Source organism: Pantherophis guttatus, chromosome 1, assembly GCF_059756535.1.
Source record: "Pantherophis guttatus breed Tessera chromosome 1, ASM5975653v1, whole genome shotgun sequence".
Taxonomy (NCBI): domain Eukaryota; kingdom Metazoa; phylum Chordata; class Lepidosauria; order Squamata; family Colubridae; genus Pantherophis; species Pantherophis guttatus.
The window spans coordinates 114,307,270-114,323,791 of NC_142063.1; the positions used below are offsets into that span (position 1 = coordinate 114,307,270).

General features: G+C 39.8%; 1 protein-coding gene across 6 annotated transcripts in view; it reads right to left on the minus strand.

Moving 5' to 3' along the window:
• The window catches only part of STX3 (syntaxin 3), a 41,645-nt gene that overhangs the window by 10,279 nt on the left and 14,844 nt on the right, over positions 1-16,522 (minus strand). For all 6 annotated transcript variants that reach the window (XM_034420282.3, XM_034420278.3, XM_034420277.3 and 3 more), the window contains exons 2-8: positions 10,081-10,161; positions 7,666-7,765; positions 7,329-7,403; positions 6,290-6,357; positions 5,520-5,628; positions 1,786-1,859; positions 1,284-1,418 (exon numbers count right to left, since the gene is read on the minus strand). In XM_034420282.3, the coding sequence (XP_034276173.1) occupies positions 1,284-1,418; positions 1,786-1,859; positions 5,520-5,628; positions 6,290-6,357; positions 7,329-7,403; positions 7,666-7,765; positions 10,081-10,161 (642 nt within the window). The remainder of the gene's footprint in view (positions 1-1,283; positions 1,419-1,785; positions 1,860-5,519; positions 5,629-6,289; positions 6,358-7,328; positions 7,404-7,665; positions 7,766-10,080; positions 10,162-16,522) is intronic.

Here is a 16,522-nt window from a genome sequence, read left to right on the forward strand (position 1 = left end):
CTATACCTGTGATGGCGAACCTATTGCATACAGCCATATCAGTGAGCATGTGAGCTCAGCTCCGGCGCAAAACAGGCTGTTTCCTGCCTTGGGGGCGGGGGGAGGCCCTTTTTTTGCTGTCCCCAGCTTCCAGAGCCTCTTTAGGAAGTTGGCAAACAGGCCATTTTTGGCCTCTGGAGGGCCTCCAGGGGGGTGGGGAAGGCCATTTTCGTCCTCCCCAGACTCCTAGAAAGGCTCTGGAGCCAAGTGAGAGAGAAAAACGAGCCTATCGGGCCATCATGTGCCAGGAGTGGGGGGGAGCAGGGGGGTCACGTGTGCATGTGTGGGGTCGGGGCGCATAGAATTATGGGTGTGGGCACACAACCCTCCTCCTGCCACGCGATGGCAAAAAGATTAGTCATCACTTCCTATACCATTTCAGACAAATGATTGTCCGATCTCTTCTTAAAAACTTCCAGTGTTGGAGTGTTAATTAGAATTATTTGATTCCAAAAACATACTTAAACTTACCTTAATTGAATCTCATTTGCTATTTTGCCATCCGTTCACTCAATTTCAAGCTCTATTTTTTCCCAGTCAATTTATGTCCCAGTTTTTCTCCAACACTTCAAGGAGTATTCCTTTTCCAATTTTATTTCCGTAACCCCGTGTATAATGGATTAGGCCAGTGTTTCTGAACCTTGGGAACTTTACAATGTTTGGACTTTAACTCCCAGAATTCCCTACTCAGCATGCTGCTTAAAGTTGCCAAGATTGAGAAACAGGGTTAGACTGAGAAATAATGACTAGCCCCAAATTACCTAATGGGTTTCTGTGGCTGACTGAGTAACAGAAGCAGGTCTCCCAGGTTTAGACCAACATCTCATCCACTGCATACCTTCTTAAATCCTTATATTCTGAACAGTTTATTTTGGATTTCACTGTCCCATGCCTAAGTCCTCCCTTATTTTATGATGACAATGCCATTGAATGCCTCTTTCTTCCCAAGCTCCTGGTGTATTATAAAAAAGGCTTAGTCTTATTTGGGGAACACACATTGCTCTTTTTTTTATTCATATTTTGCTTCATCTGGAAATGATAATGCCAGATAATCTGGAGCGCTGCCAATATGACAAGACCTTGAGGTGGACTGGTAGGAAATGTACTCATTGTCCTTTCCCTTTCCTGGTTCTTGCAAGGCTCTGTCATTTCAGTCCCCCAAGGTGATTGGTTTTTTTTCTGAAACAGGTTCTTTTAATTTTCTTGGCTATTTTTCCAGCCTCCTTCCACCAAAAGTCAGTTACCTGATTTTCTACCAGCATGGCAATGTCCACAAACATGTCGTGAAGCTCCTTGATGCTATTCTCAAGCCGCAGAATATCTTTATGTCGTCCCTCAATCTCACTCAGCGCTTGCTTCGAGATCTGGGAATCCATGATCTAGAGAAGATCCAGAGACCATTGCATGGAAGAAATGCCTTTTCTGCAATAATCCCAAACAATATTCAACAGATGCTTGCTTTTGCCCCAATATAGCATCTTCTAAATGCTAAATTCTATTGAGAGAGAGAGGGAGGGAGGGAGGGAGGGAGGGGGATAGATAGATAGACAGACAGACAGACAAACAGACAGACATTTCACTTTCACTTCCCATCCAACTCATTCATCCTTCTATTTCTACAATCAATAACACTTAATGCCATTCGGGAAAACACTCCAAACCATCCTTCTTGCAATTCATCAGCATTTAGGATCGTAAAGTTATTTCTTATGAAACCCCACCAGCCTGCTTCACATACACACTCACCCCAGAGGTGAATATCGATGGATTCCCACTCTCTAACATTTCCTCTAGTTCTTCATCTGTTGTATTTTTTCCAGCTGTAACCCAGGGGAAAGAGAGAGAATGTCGATTTTTATAATATGAACGAACATTGTTCATACACATTGTAAGAAATAACACACAATAATAATAATATTCATTTTTGCACTTTTCTGTTCTCAGATCCAGGCAGGGGGAAATGTAATTCGTAACTACACTAATGACACTAATTACAACAGTCATTATTCTGTTATAATTTATTGTTCCATAAAAGCACATCCAAAGTGTATGAAATGAAAATAATAAAAAAAGAAAATCAGATAAAGTATTAGTTTTAATGTGAGGGATAATATGATTATTATACATTTACTAGTTTACAAAAACATTTGATAGATTTGATGATCGCACATTTTGTATAATCAGTCGAAGATTGGTAAAGGAAAACAGGAGATATTTGCAATGAAAATAAAGCACACATGAAAATACATAGAAGGCTTAGCAAATGGTTCAGCACTGAGCAAGAAGACAGCCAAGAATGTCTGCTGTCACTCAGTTTATTTAATGTTTTTTTATGGGTGAATATTTTGGATCGGGGTCTCCAACCTTGGCAACTTTAAGACTTATGAACTTCAACTCCCAGAATTCCTCAGCCAGCAAAGCTTCACTAACTGAGGAATTCTGGGAGTTAAAGTCCACAAGTCTTAAAGTTGCCAAGGTTGGCGACCCCTGTACTAAAGACAAAGCCACATGTAGCTTTTCTCCATAATGGTCTGTCCTAACCCAGACCTTCAGGTCTTCCAATGGTGCATCTGTTGCTACTATAACTGACTCCATCCATTTTTCTGGTTTACATAATATACTAATATTATCAAGTCAGGATCTTGAGGATTCCAATTTTCATTTTAAAACTATTCCTACTTCTTAAGGCTAAAAAATGTAGGGCAGGTTTAAAACATTTTATTTATTTTATTTTATTTTATTTTATTTTATTTCCAATTTATATACCGCCCTTCTCCCTGAGGACTCAGGGCGGTGTACAGCCAAAATTAAGAACATGAAATACAAATATTAAAAAAACAATTAAAATATATATAAATTTGGCCCAAAAATTAAAAATCACAAACCAATTTAAAACTTTAAAAAATTTCTTCTTAAGCCAGCCCGGCTTGCTGGAAAAAGTGGGTTTTAAGGGCACAGCTGAAGGCACTGAGGTCTTGGATTCTCCTTATCTCTGGGGGTAACTGATTCCAGAGGGTAGGTGCCCCCACAGAGAAGGTTCTCCCCCTGGGGGTCACCAGCCTACATTGTTTGGCTGATGGCACCTTGAGGAGGCCCTCTCTGTGGGAGCGCACGGGTCGATGGGAGGTCGTCGGTAGCAGCAGGCGGTCTGAAGATAGCTAGGCCCTATGCCATGGAGCGCTTTAAAGGTGATGACCAACACCTTGAAGCGCACCCGGAAGACCACCGGGAGCCAGTGCAGCTCGCGCAGGAGCGGTGTTACATGGGAGCGCCATGCTGCTCCTGTCACTACCCGCGCTGCTGCGTTCTGGACCAGTTGGAGCCTCTGGGTGCTCTTCAAGGGGAGCCCCATGTAGAGAGCATTGCAGTAGTCAAGGCGAGAGGTGACGAGGGCGTGAGTGACTGTGCACAGGGAATCCCGATCAAGAAAGGGCCGCAACTGGCGAATCAGGCGAACCTGACAAAAGGCCCCCCTGGTTACAGCCGTCAGATGTTCCTCCAAGGACAGCTGCATATCCAGGAGGACTCCCAGATTGCGAGCCCTTTCTATGGGGGCCAAAGACTCGCCCCCAATAGTCAGTGATGGAGTCAACTGACTATATCGGGATGCCGGGAGCCACAGCCACCTCAGTCTTGGAAGGGTTGAGCTTGAGCCTGTTCCTCCCCATCCAGATCCGCACAGCCTCCAGGCACTGGGACATCACTTCAAGGGCATCGTTGGGGTGGCCTGGGGTGGAGATGTACAGCTGGGTGTCATCAGCGTACTGGTGGTATCTCACCCCGAAGCCACGGATGATCTCACCCAGCGGCTTCACATAAATGTTGAACAGAAGGAGCGAGAGGATCGATCCCTGCGGCACTCCACAGATGAGAGGCCTCGAGGTCGACCTCTGCCCCCCTGCCAACACAAACTGTGAGCGGTCGGAGAGAAAGGAGGAGAATCACTGCAACATGGTGCCTCCCACCCCCAACTCTTCCAGCCGGTGGAGCATGATACCATGGTCAATGGTATCAAAAGCTGCTGAGAGATCTAACAGGACCAGAACAGAGGAGCAACCCCTGTCCCGAGCCCTCCAGAGATCATCAACCAACGCGACCAATGCCGTTTCCGTGCTGTGCCCAGACCTGAAACCCGACTGGAACGGATCTAGATAGGATGTTTCCTCCAGGAATTGTGGAAACTGTCGCGCGACCACACTCTCAACAACCTTCGCCATGAAGCGAAGGTTGAAGACAGGACGATAGTTGGCCAATATTGCCGGATCCAGGGACGGCTTCTTGAGGAGAGGCCTCACCACCGCCTCTTTCAAGGCAGCGGGGAAGTGACCCTCACTCAACGAAGCGTTGATAACACCCTGGAGCCAGCCTCGTGTAACCTCCCAGGAAGCCATTACCAACCAGGAGGGACACGGGTCCAGTAAACATGTGGCCGCACTAAGTCTCCCCAAAATCCTGTCCACATCCTCGGGAGTCACAGCATCAAACTCCTCCCAGATAATATTCTCAAGACTATTCCTCATCACCCTGCCCTGATCTACCCAGTCAGAGTCCAAATCCCCCCGGATCTGAGCGATTTTGTCATACAGGTATTGTCCAAAATCCTCCGCCCTGCCTTCCAAGGGATCCTCCCGCACTCCTGGATGGAGCAGGGAGCAGGTCACCCTAAACAGGGTGGCCGGACGATTCCCTGATGACGAACAGAGGCGGAAAAGTAATTAAACTTTGCCGTCTTTATCGCCACTAGGTAGGCCTTAATATGCGACCTTACCAGTGTTCGATCAGATTCAGCGAGACTGGCCAACATGAGCAACAGCCAACTGATCTTCAAAAATCAGCAGTTTAGGATGGAGGTAACTAAAATAAAGTCCTGGTGGCACAGCAGACTAAAGCACTGCTATTAACATCAGCTGCCTGCAATTACTGCAAGTTCAAATCTCACCAGGCTCAAGGTTGACTCAGCCTTCCATCCTTTCTAAGGTAGGTAAAATGAGGACCCGGATTGTGGGGGCAATAAGTTGACTTTGTATAAATATACAAAAGTATGAAGGCTATTGCTTAACACATTGTAAACCGCCTTGAGTCTCCAGAGAAGGGCGGCATATAAATAAATTTAAAAAAAAAAAAAGTCAAGAGATGAGGTTTGCATGGCATTCTTTTGCTGATACCTGTCCAGCAATACTGAAATGAGTATCCAAATTCAGTGCCATTGAAATGACATGAGAGATGAACGGCCAATATCAAATAAATGGTGCAGAGCCATTTTCTCAACTTGAACCCTTGCAAAGGGTATATATTTTGATTCCAATGATTGGAAACATTGTACGGAGAATTCAACAAGAAATTTCTGGAAGATTCCAAGTTTGTGTAATGCCTATCAAAAGAGTCCCATTTTTAAAAACAAGACAGAATCATTTCTCTTCCACGCTTTCAAAATCCTACATTACTCAGGTGATGTGTAAGGCAAACAGAAAAAGCCTTACTGATCTCCAGCTGCCGTTGGATCCTCCCTTTACTCCGTTCCCGGAAGTCAACCTGTGCCTCATTGTATTTAGTCATCACCTCCACAAATTTTCGAGAAAGAACTGAATGCTGGTGGATAAGAAAAATAAGTTATGCTTCAGTGACCCTGGCTTTCATTCCATTTCATAAAATCTACAGCCTTTGTTTTGTTTTTGGCTTTTTGGTAAATGAAAATTTAAATATGCCTTAATTTGTGTCTAAAATAGTTACTAAATAACTTCTAACTAATTTATTTTTTCCTTTTCCTTTTATTTTGAAAAACATGAAAAATCATTACTTCTGTTTGTTCCCCAAAACTACTTTCAAGGCGTTTAAAATCACTACATTTTTGTCAAAGCATTAAAAACAGCTCCCATCCCGCAGTCCTTCAAAATTAAAAGGTATTTTGTGTCTGGTAATTCACCTGCTACGTTTGAACCATCACTTTCTTTTACTTCCCCTTTAATTAAAGCTGGGTTTCAGTGTTTAATTTGGACATTGGAACAGTTAAACCCTAGAGCGTCTCATGAAATATGCCTAGGAATCTGAACATGCTAGTCCTCATAATTTCAACTGGATTGGAATTAAGATTATGTTCATGAGCGGACAAGGGCGTCAGCACTAGCAATTCAACATTGCTTCATCAAAAAATATGGTTCTGTCTCATCCATATCATTCTGTATCATTCCCTTACCCCTTGCTAACAGCTGGTGAAGTCATTTTAATCCAACCACCGTGGAGCTCCACTTACCTGGGACTTCCGTATCCGCAAGTCAGCCGACGATCGAGCTGCATCCTGCTCTATATTCTGCTCCATACCTGAACAGCCAAGAAAAATGAAGAGTTATCACAGTCTGAAAGGAATTCTGGCTACATTCTGCAGAGTTAATCCCTTCTTTGGATTGTATTTAAGGGGCTTCCATGGATTCTGTTGATACTCTGATTGTTCTGGCCTGCTTCAGAGGGATTTAAAACTAATTTAAGGGTTTTATGATGTGGGAATTTCGTACAAAGTTTACATAGCAAAATGTTTTTATCTAAATTGTTTTCATAGTTGTATCCTCAGGGTGGGATTGTTTTATCAATGAGAAATGATTAGAAACTTTTAAAATAGTTTAAAGGTATCTAGATAGGGATATAGGCATGGATAAAGATCACTCTCTTTGTGCCATATAAGTAAACATTCAGTTTTTCAATACACCTAATTGCAGAGGGAAAGGCAAGGAAAAGCTTAAGAAAAAAAATACCAATTTCAGAGTGGACACTAGTACAGTATTGTACCGTAGTGTAGATTGACTGAATTTATGATATTTCAAAACAAAGGAAATAGAATGCAGATCTAAACTGGGAAGAATAGAAACTCACAATGATTTCTAATTAAACCCAGTACTATATTCTTGTAAATCTTAAGTTGTTTGTTAGCATTTGGAGCAGTAGCTTGTTCAGGTAGGAAGAGCAAACCTAATGGGGATTTCTTAGCTTTGAGCATGGATTTGGTTTTGGGACTTAAAGAGAATAGTACCCTCCCTTCATGTAATGGCTACAAAACTTTTCCTGAAGCTGGGCATCCTTCATTGGGGTTGGCTTTCAACTCCACACATCCAGAGGGCAGAGAGACTGGGAAAGGTGTCTATAGAATTCGTAATATGCTCACAGGATTTGCATCTGGCATGTAAAGGCAACTAAGTAAGCAACAAACATTTAAGCAACACAAATAAAATTTAGTAATTGTATAAGTAATACTGTACAAATAAAACAAACCCAGCCTGTTCCAGGAAGAGGTCTCTTACTTTTAAGCTTGTTTCGAACAGCATTGGCCGTTTTCTTGATTTCTGATGTCAGCTGCTCCAGATCATCCTTTGTCTCTACAGAACACAAATAGATTTCCTCTAGTAGGAGAATAGCAGTAAAGATCCTTTCTCCACTGCTCTACACACAGTACTCCCCATCCCCAGTCTGGATGAATCAATTCAAGTATAAAAGAGGAAACATTTTAGCCTCTTCCAGAAGCTGCAACCATCTTTCTACTTCTACCTGACACAGAGTTCATCTTTAAAGAGAATTGGGGAGAAGGGTTTAGGATCAGAATTTTCAAACAAAAGTTGGTGAACACTGCATCCTACTCACTTGGTTCAGGGATAGGAGCAGACAGGATAATGCTGTAGAGCTTTTTTGCCTCTTCTACGCTCTTTGAAACTTTGTCAATATTCTGCCGAGTCTCTTCAATCTGCAAATTATGAAAAGATGCTGAGAAGGAATCACTGCCACAGGCCAAGAAGGGAAGACCAAATTCCATCAAGTCAGCTCAAAGCTCATTTTTATTACAGGAATTCATGTAGAAACATAGCAATAGCAGCAGCCATGACCGTCGTGCATGTAGTGGAGAGTGCTTTCTTATCATTGGAGGCAATTGTATGACGTTCCTGTCTTATTCTGCAGGCAGGGACTTGAAGGGTGAATTTTACAAAACAAGGCAGACCTTTCCCCTTCTTCTGCATAAAGCAAAAGTGCAGTTCATTTTCTATCTACCCCCACCATCCCCGCTACAAAGCTGAAAAAAATAGATCAATATTCAGTTGAAGTGTTCTATTCTTTTCAGCAATGTCAGTAAATGTGTGAGCTTCACTTCTGGTTCGTACAACTGAAAGGTGCTCTCTTATAAGGAATTTTGATCTATCAATAGAATCAGTTTCCCTGTTGTGGCCTGTCAGCTGCCCCAGAACATTCCCAGATGGCCAATCTAGATGGCCAATATATATATATATATATAAACACACACGCACTAGGGACTGATCATTTACCCCGCACTCGTATATACAAATGACGTACTATATATGTTTAAATGCAATATTTTAAGGATTATGTTCACATTCACTCTTTATGGCTTCATGAACACTAATGCAGAATTCAGATCTATATGTTCTTCGCTGCTCATAACATCACATCAGTTTGCCTCACTCTATCATTATAATTATTATCATCCTCAACAACTACTCAAGGCAAGGAGATGTTGTTTCCTTTGTCATAGGTAGCTGCAGACCAGGGGTGAAATCCAGCAGGTTCTGACAGGTTCTGGAGAACCAGTAGCGGAAATTTTGAGCAGTTCGGAGAACCGGCAAATACCACCTCTGGCTGGCCCAAGAGTGGGATGGGAATGGAGATTTTGCAATATCCTTCCCCCAGGAGTGGGGAGGGAATGGGGATTTTGCAGTATCCTTCCCTTGGAGTGGGGTGGGAATGGAGATTTTGCAGTATCCTTCCCCTGCCACACCCACCAAGCCACACCCACCAAGCCACGCCATGCTCATCAAGCCACACCCACAGAACTGGTAGTAAAAAAAATTGGATTTCCCCACTGCTGCAGACCTAGTATTAGCAGTTGATATGGTGGGGAAAATGGTGCTCATGGACCACGAGGGCCCTCCAGTAATCCTTTTTTAAGCTTAAAACTTTTTTAGGCTATACCAGACATAGTCATTTTTTCTTTTGTCAAAGATTCCAGGTTCTACTTTTTATTTCATAGGCACTGGAGATAAGAAAGGTAGCAGCAGCAGTGACTGTAGTTTATTTTGCCCAGCATCTCCTTTTAAAATTTTGGGCTAAACAAAATAGCAAGTGATGGAAGTTGCACTGCTTCCTTTATTGCTTCCTGCCACCTCTCTCTTGCCCCTTGCTGATCTTCCAACAGGCCCACAGCAAGGAAATATAAGAGGGCTATTGAGAATATACTGACCAGAGCCTCCCATTTAGTAAAATAAAAAATGAGATGGGAATCAGGAGCATTCTACCAAGTCTGATTAAAATAAAATAGTTCTCTCAAGTCTCTTCTTCCTGAACTTTAACCAGCAGGACATTATAGAAGACCTCCAATTGAAATTGGTCTCCAAGTTCAATTATCTCTTTAATTTTTCTCCCAGGCTAGGGATAGGCTGAAAACCTGTGGAGAAGGCCTTACACTCACTCTGACTCTTGCTACATTAAATGTATGAACTCCACTCTGGAGACTTTTTGGGGGGAGTGGGGGGAAGGGGAAACAACATGCTATAAGGAAAAAAAATAAATAAATCTGACCTTTGCCCAATGTGCTAAAGAAGCTGGAACTGGCTACCTCTGTTTCAATCAGGACTACTGGAACCAAGCAATCATTTGTTCATTGTGATTGTACCACCAGGATTCAGTGGCAAAATGGCTGTTAGCCAAAATATGGGAGGAGGAACCCTCTGAGAGTCAAAATGTTTACATCTCCACCCTTAAAGAATTCATAAAGTGCTTCCCAAGCTGGAAAAAAAATGCCAGTTTGGGGACCATTCTTGATCACATTACCACATTGCCAATGATCTTTTGTGGCCCCTGGAAGATTAAGTGGGTTAGTTGCAGCCCATGGCTCCTCCAGCATTAATCTCTTTTGGTCTCTGAAGTTTTTGTATCTCCTCAAACAAGACCTTTTACAGCATAATTAAATAAGTCTACAATGTTCCACAATTTTATTACTCTGAAGCCCCATCTTTAATTTCTGCTTTTTCTTTTCTCAGCAATGTTTACCTCTGAAAAGAATTCGTCCATGAAAGCAGTGTTGTCAATAGCAATTTCCAATTCATCTTCGGCTTCATCATCGCCCTGCTTCTGTAAAGAGACAAATAACACCAATTAGAATCATATGGTTCTTGATTTCTTAAATCTGGCCTGTTGAAGGAAAAATGCAGAACCTACATGGGTAGTATTCACCTTGACAGAATGACAATAATCAAGTATATTAATTTTTTAAGCCACAGAAAGACGTGCAAGTTGATCCACATGAGGAGATCATAAAAACTGTCTCCTGCAGGTGTCGGCACCAGAAGTGACATCTTTCTTCTCCACAGTGGTGAGGCCTTTCGTAAGGACATAAACCCAGCCAAATTCTAAACACATTTGGAAATGTTCAATTTAACCACTTTATGGAAATTAGAGACCTTCCATACAGCAAGCTTAATTTGACACTTTCTTCAGATTTAAGAAATTTTAAACAGAGACTTAAGAATTTAAAATAATATGCAATTGGCCAAAGGCAAAAAAGGGATTTTAAACAAATTGGGAGTCCAAAGAGATTTGGAATATTGATTATTTTTGCTATAAGACTTGCAAAGCAAATATATATACCCTGTTTCCCCCACAATAAGACATCCTCTGATAATAAGCCCAATCGAGCTTTTGAGTGCATGGCAATAAAGCCAAGCGCTTATTTCAGGATTCAAAAAAATATGACAGGGTCTTATTTTCGGGAAACACGATAATTAAATAATAAACTTATGGAAATGATTGAAATTGAATTAAACCTGTTAAAAACTGAAGGTTTATACAGATTACAAATAGACACTAGAGGGAACTAAAGAACCAGGCAGCAAAGAATTAAAATGACTAAGATGGCTATTGTATATAACCTTGTATTATTTTAAAGAGGTTTTTTTTTAACTGGATTGAAATATTAATAACTAAAGTCTCAAAAAGAATAGAGATTTCAATAGATAAACTTTTAGCATATGGTGAGAAAACTTTTAAAAACTTTTATCTGACATAGACATGATAGAATTTGAAAGTATGGAAGACAACAAAATTGAAATTACTAAAATGGGAACACAAAAGCCAAATCAAGAAAAGGATCTTGACACAGAACAGCTGCAATAAAAAATTCTGAAGCCTCTTTGTGGGATTTACGAAGTAAGCTGATAAAAGCTTTGAAGACTCCTTTTAAATGCTAAAGAATGATGAAATATCAAATCCTGGATGTCACAGAAATAATTTAAAGGTCAAGATTGTACAGAGCAAAATGAAAGCATATAAAGTTTGACTATTTGATTAGAGATAAACTATTTAATATTTCTGGCAACTCCTAATTGGTTTTTTGCTGAACTAGGATTAAAAAGATGATGATTTCTAAATTGTGTATAGATAAAAGTCTATGTGGAGAAAATATTTTTTTATTTATTACTTTAAAAGAGGATAAAAATATTAGCTTCTGCTCAGTGTGATGAAGGTTGGAAGCCACTTATTTAATATTTTCTTTGTTGCCTTTTTCTTTTCTACGTTTTTCTTTTTTTCTGTACTTTTTGAACTTTTCCTTTTCTCTTTTCTTCTAGTTTAGTTTGTATTAGTTTTTACTGTGCTTATTAAAAGTGTCAATAAAATTATTAACAAAAAATGAAAAGACAATAAAGCTAGAGAGAAATGGCACAGACCTTGCATTCAGCCTGTTCTGCCTCCACTTTGCCACTCATATCAAAGCCAGAGATAGTTTACAGAAACAGAGTTCAGTTCCACACTCATAAATTACAATAACTTCATAGAATATGCCAACCATGATTTAAAGGATATAAAGCCTGCCTGAATTATTATTATTATTCTTATCCAATAATGGTTAAGTGGCTCTAGAAGTGCTATAAATCACTATCAAGGAAATAATCAGAGAGACAACCACGTCACTACACGATTTCCAAAATAATACACTTTTAAATTATTGCTGCAGGTTATCCCATCCTGATGCTCTCAGGTATATCCCTGCCCATTAATTATGCTGACTGAGTCCGAGAGCAATTTTAGCCTAAAACATAAGAATGACATCAGGCTGAGCATCACAAGTTTGTGTGTTCCTCCACTCTGATAAAGAAACAGTTACAGACTAAGAAAGTCCATTATAAGAAAATTTAACAATAGAACAGGAAGAGGAAGAATCAAGATGTATTTAGGCAGATAACTTGCTCTGTCTCTGTTCTGATTCTAGCACTTAGTCTGCAGCCCTACATGGAATGGACTGGAACAGTGGCTACAACCCCACTATTCTAAGTTGGTGCTGTCTGAGAAAAGGGGGATCCTCTGCATGAAGAAACAAAGCTAAAAGCACTGCACCAATCTGGACTATGCAGTAATCAAGATGAAGAGATGTTTGGAAATTGGGTCTGGGCTTATTTCCCTTGCATCCCCAGTTTTTACCCATCTGTACCAGGGGTGAAATACAGAAGGTTCTGACAGGTTCTGGAGAACCAGTAGCGGAAATTTTGAGTAGTCCAGAGAACCGGCAAATACCACCTCTGGCTAGCCCCAGAGAAGGGTAGGAATGGAGATTTTGCAATATCCTTCCCCCAGGAGTGGGGAGGCAATGGATATTTTGCAGTATCCTTCCCTTGCCATGCCCACCAAGCCACATCATGCCCACCAAGAATGCCCACAGAACCGGTAGTAAAAAAATTTGGATTTCACCACTGAACTGTACCCATAATCACCCCTTCTTTTGCCCTGTGTTAACGTACGCTAGCTCTTCTTTTACGGTTAAAATGTAGAAGCATGGGGTGGTGATGTTTACTGTGGCTTTCATTTCCTTAAACATGCACACAAAAATGAATGACCAATTGGGGAAGTAGGTTGATTTGATCTTAATCTGCTCAACTAAGAAATAGTCTTAATTTAAACAACCGTAAAAGGGCCATTTAAAGGAAAGCTTTTGGTTTTGCTTTTGGGGGTGGGGATTGTCCACATGTTTTGATGCTTAAATGTCAAGTTGGGATAAAGACAAACTTAGGCATTTCTTTCTGCGCATATTTTCTCATTTTTCGCAATTAGTTTCCATACGTATTTTGTTTTTCAGTCCTCCAACTTTGCGTTTTGCATTCTAAGAGGAGAAAAAGCCCACATGGTAAAAACACAATTCCTTACAATATATCCACAAGTACTTTGAGGCCAGGTTTTTCATTAGCTAAAATTAGAGAAGACAGGTCATATATGGCATTATTTATTTATTTTCAACATTAACATAGTATCATCTCAATACAATACTCTACCTGATTTACAAACATTCAAAACACCATTACACATTCATTTTTAACTATTCACAGAGAAAAAAAAAGTGAATAAAAAAGATAGCAAAATATTAATCCTAATCTACTGATGGAAAGGTGGAAGGTAAAAGATTTTAATCTTTTCTCAAAATGCCCCCTACCACTGCCCCAATTTCTTAGCCTTTTTTTCTTTGTGCAATGGCAATACATCTGCTATGTCTGATTTTGTTGCACTTCAAATATCAAAGGATATGTCTGCTTCGGTGCCTGGGTTTCAATCCTGTGATAGTTATTCATGTTGTTATTCATGATTCATGTTGTTCATTGAGGAACATTAACATTATCATTAATATTAACATTAGCTAAACAATCTCCATCTTTGTAGCAATTTATCCTGTCTTAGGTAGAAAGCTTACAAAAGGATGCCAGGCTCTTAGGTCAAAGGATTTTAAGTCACAAAGTCAGTTGATTGGGAATTCAAAAAAAAAAAAAATTGGTCCTTTATCCCAAGCAGAAACACATATACAAGCTGGGGAAACAAAAAGAACTAAGTGTGAAGAACAGCATCTAAAATGGCTAGAAGGAGAAATTAAAAGATTGACACTTGGGGGCCAAGCTATTGCTAGTTATCAAATTGTCAGTGTTTGATAAATGGGCTTTCTTTCTCTGCTTATTTTATTGGAATGATTATTCTACTTCAGGGAGGTGCTGGAGGAGGAGATTACATGTCCTTTTTACAGAAACCAAAATCTTGAGAACAATATTCAACCTAGTGTAACACTTCAGCTACTTCTCAAGTCACAGGGAAAAAAACACTTCTCCTTTTTTGCCTTTCTGTATTCGTTGTTCTCCCTTCTCACTTCTCTATGAGCACCATATCCAATAAGCATCTTCTATGCCCAGCAATTTAAGCACTAAATGATGATAATACAGAACCTGTATCAGATATATATTGATGGTCGTGCTCATTTATATTTTTCTTGCCTACAAGCCAAAAACAATGTGTGTACAGAAGACTGAAGCCCCAAAGAAAGGAACAAGGATGAAACATTCCCTACCTGTACTTTTTTTTAATGCAAAAAGTATATTAACCACAGGATCTCTTCACTTAGGCTGGTGTCAGTGACCAAAGTTAAATATTTATTTTTTAAAAATAGTCTTTATTCAACCTTTTTTAGTTTTAAAAGCACATTTCCATTTTTACAGCTTTCAACTATCGGTAACAATTCAAATTTCATAAATCCAATCTATGGCCTATTATTTTATCTTTAAAAATATAGTATCTTTTACTATATTCTGTTTTTGTTCTTCATTAACATCGATTTAATCTATTCTTCATATATGTAGTATATCTATATGTATTTACATATTCCTTTTATCCTTTAACAAGTTTTATCATATTTATAAATATATATAATTTTCAATTTTACGTACTTTCTATATCATCTTTATGCACCAATTTCACATCTTGTTTCAAGCCATTGATACCACATATTCCAATTCTTGTAATACTCTGATTCCTCTCTGTCTTTAAGCTCCATGGTTAATTTATCCATTTCTGCACAATCGAGGACTTTTTTTTATTATCATTGAGTTTGTTGGCATGTTTTCGTGTTTCCAATTCTGGGCAAATAAGATTCTTGGTACTGTTGTAATATGAAGTATAATATATTGAGCCCTTTTGCTTACATTTCCTTTTATAATACCCAATAAGAACAACTCTGGCTTCACCTCAATTTTTTGTTTTGTGATTTCTTCTAACCATTTTTTAAATTTTCATCCAATATTTCTGGTCTTTCGGGCAGGTCCACTACATGTAATAGAATATCCCTTGTTAGTGGTTAATTGCCAACACTTTGGTGATCTATTGGGATACATTTTGGCTAACTTTGCCAGTGGTAAATGCCAATGATAAAACATTTTATAAATATTCTCTTTATATGATGTCGACATCGTTAATTTATAATTTTTCTCCCATATTTTTTCCCAATATTCCAAATCTATATTATATCCAAAATTTTTGGCCCAGGATATCTGTGACCAAAATGTCAGTGACCAAAAGTTAAATATTTCACACCCAACCTCTTATCTCAGTTAATTCATCGTGTACTCCTTTACCCCTATTGAAATGGGTTTTTAGTAATATTGTGGCTGAACTTGCCATCAAATCTCACTTCATGGTAAAACAAAATTTCGTACTATTTTGGAGAGTTTTGCCGAGAGAAAACATTAGTATAGCAGGAATGTAAAGGTAAAAGGGTGAAAGATATTGATCAACGATGCTTCTCATGAAGTTTGTAATTTGCCATCACTACAACCACAGCAGTTCTGTGCTATTTACCAGGAAATAGAAGGGAAAGACAAGATGTCATCTCACCAGTGACTATCCAATGCCGAAAGAATCCAAGAACAAGCAAACTGAATAGTTCCCTTTTCCCAGCATCTTTTACAGAAAAAAGGGAGGAGAGAAATACAGTAACCCAAACAGGCATAAAAAGTCTCCGAGCAGCAGAAGTCCAGTTTCTGCAATGAAATGTTTTCAGAGTCTTACAAAATGGAGGTCAGAGGTTACATTAGTTGAACAGTCACTGAGTCATCTGGCTCAAAAGGAGCACAGCTAATCTCCCATCTAGTCCTGAATGTGCCTCACACTGAACAAGCAGCATTAACAGACTGCGGTTAGAGGAGACTTGTTTGCTCTCACCAGTTTTAGGAACACAACAACTACCTGCATATAATCACCTTCCCCTTTGGAGAATTTTTTCCTCTTCGAGCTTTTCTTGCAAAGCTGATGTGAGAGGAGCTAAGAACTTTCCTCCGTTTCCTCCTTCATCTTAACCTACATTTGTTTTACAAAGTGGCACCGCAGAGATTCTCAACATTCTTATCCCTCAAACATATGTTTTTATAACACAGAAAGCAAACAGAGTCTCATCCCTTTCCCAGCATCACCCAGTGCCCCATGCTCTCAACAGAGTGGGAAAGGAGAAAATGCTCCAACTCAGTCTTTGCAAGGAGCGTGTGCATCCTACATTCTTCAGCCTGAGAAAAAACTGACCAGATGGCTGCTGTCCTTATTTAATTGCATTACACCAACATGCTTGACAAAGAAACCCTTTAAGCTAATGAATGGGGTGGGTGGAGGTGGGGGTGGGGTTGCACACTAGTTTGTACAC